Source organism: Arachis ipaensis, chromosome B03, assembly GCF_000816755.2.
Source record: "Arachis ipaensis cultivar K30076 chromosome B03, Araip1.1, whole genome shotgun sequence".
NCBI lineage: Eukaryota > Viridiplantae > Streptophyta > Magnoliopsida > Fabales > Fabaceae > Arachis > Arachis ipaensis.
In genome coordinates, this window is record NC_029787.2 from 135,408,127 (window position 1) to 135,414,278 (window position 6,152).

The 6,152-nt window shown below is 31.5% G+C and overlaps 1 protein-coding gene across 2 annotated transcripts; it reads right to left on the reverse strand.

The window, feature by feature from the left end:
- On the reverse strand, positions 3,382–5,374 carry LOC107632178 (receptor-like protein 51). Of its 2 annotated transcripts, none has more exons than XM_021120070.1 (2): positions 3,737–5,374; positions 3,382–3,701 (listed from the first exon to the last, which is right to left on the reverse strand). In XM_021120070.1, the coding sequence occupies exon 1, from the start codon at positions 5,174–5,176 to the stop codon at positions 3,833–3,835; it is 1,344 nt and encodes a 447-aa protein (XP_020975729.1). In that variant the 5' UTR covers positions 5,177–5,374; the 3' UTR covers positions 3,382–3,701; positions 3,737–3,832. The 2 variants fall into 2 exon arrangements, with proteins under 2 accessions (XP_020975729.1, XP_016191342.1); XM_016335856.2 differs by having other exon boundaries at positions 3,382–3,696; positions 3,732–5,374.

Sequence of the window (6,152 nt, forward strand, 5' to 3'; positions counted from 1 at the left end):
TTTCAAGACCTGAATTTTTTTAGTCTAAACCCAATTTTAGTTTGAGTCATAATGTGATTTCTTCATATCTAGGATCAGATAAAAATTTTAAAAATAGACTCAATTATTATTTAAAATTGAATTTGGATCGAGACGAACCGACTTTACCTCAATTATATACACCTCTAGTTGAACTGGTGAAACCATATGTATCTGTTGTTATAGGCAATTTTAGATGCAATTGTCACCGCCGTCAAATCCTTTTTATGCATTCTAATGGCAGAGTTTTATTAGGGTAACACGGGCATGGTTTTCCAAATATTTTATTAAAAGACGGTTATTATTACAGCATCTATTTATTTTTAATATATAAGAGTAGATATATAAATTTATGCACATTATTTATAAAATATTTTTTTTTCTACTAATACGATATTAGTAACATTGCTTATTTGGCAAAATTTTAGAATCAACCACTAATTTTTTGCCAAATTAACTATTATTTTTAAATAAAAAAATTAAAATATACAAAAAATACAAGTAATAGAAATATATGTAAATTAGGCTGCATAATTACCAATGACAATAATTAAAAATTAATAGTGTCTAATTAAATTTGTAACCTACAAGAATTCATATCCCTATATTTATTATATTTTATCGTTATAAACAATACAATAAATTTATAACTTCAATAATTAATTTATTAATTTTTATAAATAATTCATTAAATATAATAAACATTCATATTACAAATGTCATAATAATCTATTAATCATAATAAATTTTACGTTATAAATATTTAAATTCCATACTATTTGACCTACTTATATAAGTCTCTTATCACAAGAAATTTATTTTCGCACTACACAACATCTCAAACTTACTCAATAGAATATCATTCTTTGGACAATATCATATCACCAAATAAACAAACAATTGGTTTATCAAAGTTTGTGTGGTTCGTTTATGCAAAATATTAACACCCACAAATGAAGAAAAATTTCTTTACTTAGAAATGATTATATTAGAGGAAAAGATACAAAACAAACATATTTATTATATTTTTAAATTGAACATTTTCCAACTCCATTTTGAATTTGTATCACTTGAGACATTGTCACAAAGTGGGTCAAAGAAAAATATTAACAGGTAATTTTACTTTATACTATTTCAATTATTCTTATTAAAAATAACTTATTTAAAAAAAATTTTACACATTTTTATTCTTTTTACTGTAGATATCATTAGAAAACTGCATGCACATCAAGAGAATAAAGAGAAAGAAAACCATACAAATTTAAGATATATCTTCGGAAGAAGAATATACTTGCAAAGATGAAACAAATAACACAATAAAAAGTGCATACAACTCAATAATTCATAAATAACATGCATTCACAAGAATTTACGACACAAAAAAAACAACAACTCTAACAATAACACCTTTTAAATTTAGCTTTAGTTTACACATATTTAATTGATTGAAAAATAAAAAATACATTTAATTTGAGCATAAATATTTTTACATAATTTATATATTTGACGCTCCTAATTTTTTTTAAGATCCGCTACTGATCGGTTCATTTATGTGAACTATTAAGTGTGTGCTTGGATTAGAGTTGGTAAATCTGTGCTTGGATTAGAGTTGGTAAATCTGGAGTTTGAATGAAAGTAATTTTATAAAATTGATTTTGGATAGAAGTGAGTTTGTGCCAACATGATTTATGTTTGGCAATTCTATACTAAAATTGATTTTCTCAGGAACCAGCAAATATATCAAAATTTAACCATCATTCAGCCAGCATGCGTTTTTATGCTGTTAATATGATCAATAATTTATATTATAATAGAATTACAATAATAAATTCAATAAAAAAATCAAAATATAAAAAAAGGTACTAAAAATTGAAAAAAATTTAAAATATTTGAAATGACTTGAAACAAATATAAAAATTCTTTTGAAAAAAATCAATAATGATCATTAAAGATGAACTCACGTTGAAGTGAACGCAGAAGCAACAATTTTTTGCTTCCAGTAAACGCGATTTTAAGTTGCAAAATCACTTCTGCGTTTAGAGAAAAAAAATTGCCAAACATAAAAAAGCAGCGTTCAAAGAACTTCAACGCACTTTTATCCTCTCAAATGGGTTTGCCAAACACACCCTAAATATGTCATAGTATGAGCATATTTCAATGAGATAATACTCAATTTGGTCCCTGAACTTACATGTAAGTCTCAATTTAGTCCCTGAAATTTCAATTGCCTCTATCTAGTCCCCAAACTTTGTGAACATAACTCATGTTAGTTCTTAAAACAATTTTCAACGTACAAATGTTAACGGAACACTGTCGTGACAGCCGGATGCCACACTAAACTTTGTAAAATGATGTCATTTTGGTTTTGGCACTCAAATAACCCAAAAACAACATCATAAATGGTGTTTATTAAAATTTTACCTAACAAAATAAGTAATACGATGCCGTTTTTGAGCTATTTAAATGTCAAAACCAAAACTGCATCATTTTACAAGTTTTAACGTGACATGTGATAGTCTACAACAGCGCTCTATTAACGTTTTTATACTAAAAATGGTCTCAGGGACTAATATGAGGCACGTTTATAAACTTCGGGGACTAAATAGAGGCAATTGAAACTTCAGGGACTAAATTGAGACTCGCGTGTAAGTTCAGGGACCAAATTGAGTATTATCTCTATTTCAATTGAAGGATATTTTAGATTATGTTTTTTAATTTGTGGGGATGTGCGGGAATATTTTAGTATAGAAATCTGATTTGGCAATGAAGTAAAATGAAAGAAGAAGAGTCTAATTAATTCAGTAGTTTGGCAATGAAAACTACTTTAGTTCAACTTAGATACACATTATGGAACCGTGGACAGTCATAGACAGCTCATATCCAACCATCTATAAGAAAATTAGCATCGGCCTTATAATTGGACCAGACCTATATACATCAACATTAATACATCATCATCGTCCTCTTTTTTCCACAACACAATATTATTCTTTACACCAAATCATATCCTGTCATATATTAACATCATTAGCAAGCAATTCCCAGCTTGGCCTTAATTATGTCCCTCTTCTAATCAATTAAAAAACTTTGTTCCACCCATGTGATCAAAACTAAAAGGTTTCAAAATTTTTTTTACTAATAATTGTTATTAAGAATACAAAATTGAATAATAAATATAAATAAATTTATTTATAAAATCCTTTTCTTTTAGGATGTTAGTAAAATCCAACTTTAAAATAGCAAAACTGTTAAATAGTATACTCGAGCAAAAGAAAATAATTAGATATGATAAGCTCATCGACATTGGGTCAGAAATCAAAGAAGGGAAAAGCATGAGAAAATAATTCCAGCCGAAAACATGAATGATACACAATATTAATTTATTTATTCGCCTAGTATTCCATTCATGTAACTCGTAGCAATGCACAAGAAATTATTGAAAAACAAATAATGGAAGGAAAAAAAAAGCTAGTTCTGTGATGCACCCCTCCCTCCCTTTGGTTACAATCTCAATCAAGAACAATCACAAAATAGCCAAAATGAAAAGAATTGAGACATTAGCAATTTGACAACATAGAAAAAGAAACATATTGACATCAATTTAATGATTCTTCCTATCCTATTGGGTACCTTCCATACATTATCCACACCAAAAATAAATAAATAAATTCTTCCCCATTTTTTCATTTTCTCTGATCCAGCAATCGCCCCTCTTTTTGCAACCAATGTATAATTAATCAGTGCATTTTAACAAAAGCATCAGACTTAAATAAATAATAATTTCTCCTAACCTAAGTCCTTAAAACCAATAGCATCACCGACAGCACTTTGAGCACAAGATCAGGAAAACAATGAGGAAAACAATGGAAGAAAGAGCAATGGCGACACCAAGAACCACCTTGTTAGGACCATGATGGTGCTCTTTCTTGTGACTGGTATCATCATCGTCATCATAATCATCATCACTGCTATCATCCTCAGAAGAAGAAGAATCCTTTGATGGTGGAGGAGACATTGGCATCCCATACTTATCACAGGGAGCAATCCCAAGCTTCAATTTTGAAGAGAAAAGTGTGTGATTGTAACACAATTCGCTGTTCCCACCAACCTTAATCACTTGCAACCTCTTCATGAAACTGGAGTTGAAAGGTACAACCCCACGAAAGTTGTTGTTTGCAAGATTCAAGTACTTGAGGCTCTTCATCTCAGATATGAACTTTGGAATTGTACCGTTGAGCTTGTTTGAACTCAGATCCATGTGAATCAACTCTGGTATAGCTGATATAGAATCTGGGATTGACCCAGAGAATGAATTTGAGGCCAAAGAGAGATTTTTCAATGAAATCAAGTCACCAATGGAAGAGGGTATCTCACCCTTGAACCCATTGGAAGAAAGATTCAAAGTTTCAAGGCTATCAAGCATGGTAATGGAAGGCGGAATGCTACCCTTGAGCTGGTTACCGGACAAATCGATGTGGGTAAGGTTGGAATGGACGTGCTTTGGAAGAAAACCAGTGAGATTAGCATTGGAAATGGTTAAAGTTTTGAGCTTGTTCATGTGGGCAAGAATGACGTAGGGACCTGAGGCCTTGATTTGGACATTGGAGAGAGAGAGATCGGTGAGGTTTGAGAGGTGGGAGAGGGAGACGCCGGAGATTCTGTGGGGGCAATTGAGGAGGTGAAGGGTTTGGAGTGTTGGTGAGAGGGATTTGAGTGCTGTGGATGAGAGTGAAACGTAGCTTGAGCAGTTTGAGAGGCGGAGGGAGATGATGTGTCGGAAGGGTTTCGAGTTGTCGCAGGTGGTTGTGTTGTGAAGTGGTGTTGGGGAACATGGGTTCTTTGAGGTTGGGATGTTGAGGGACTCGAGTGCCCTCAGTTGCTTTGGATCAAGGGGTGATGAGGATGAGGATGAGGATGAGGGAGATGAAGGTGAAGTAGATGCCTTTGGTGAGGGTAATGGTGAAGATGTGGGTGAGGGTGAGGATGGTTTAGAGAAGGGTGAAGGTTTGGGGGAAGGTGATGGCTTAGAAGAAGAGGGTGAAGTTTTAGGGGAAGGTGAGGGTGTTTGAGGGAGTGGTGGAGAGGATGATGAGATGATAATGGAGGGGAAAAACAGGAGAATGAGAAGAAGTAATGGAATTGGTTGTGATGGTTCCATTGCTGTGAGGGTTTGGAACTTGGAAGTGAGTGTGTGTGTGATGGATGGTTTTGAAGTAAGTACAAAAATGGGGTTATACCGGAACTGTAACAAATATAGAATATTGGAAAATCAGCTTTGCTACAAATTACAGAGAGAAGATCGATGGGTCCTTGTCTCCTTGATATTCTTCTATTTAAATAACAACGGTCAAAATGGGAAAAAAAATGTTTAATTAATTAATCTTATGATTTGCCAATAACTAGTTCATGGCTATTTCTTTTTCTTTCTGTTGAACTGGTGCCAATGTTTAATGAACCGGAAAATGCAGGTAGGTGAGTTTTCTTCACCTACAATGCTGATCAAAGAGTTTTCCAGATACACATTATGTAATCAATTAATGGAGTTGGTTATGCTAACATTTGCAATGAGTAATGGTTGGTGGATTCAAGTGGCATTTGCTTGGGATAAGGGGTGAGAATAATGATAATTATAAGTTTATAACTAAGTTTTTTTTTTAATAAGCCGCAAGCCTACCTGAATTATAAGCAGCAATGCAGCAAGACAGAAGACTTCTAATAAACTTCATTTACTATAGAATAAAATAATATTAAATATAATAGATGATTATCATAATCTTGTGTTTCTTTGGTATAGTACGGTGCAAAGAATAATGCTTACTTCAAATCTGTGAAAACTGAAAAGTGAAGTTTATTGAATGTTAAAATATGGGGCGGTAAAAGGAACAGCCACAAAATAAGGCCAATCTCATAGTACTAGTTATTCACTTATTCTGTATCAAATTAGTACATGTACGTGTAACTTGCATTAGATAATATATAAAAATATATAAAAATTTTTTTGAATTTTTTAAATAAAAATATATATAGTAATTTTTATTATAAAAATTTTATAAAATTAATTAAATTTAAAATTTAATTATTTTTAATATTAAAAATAATAAAATCAATCATTATTAATTTTATTTATTTCAAAA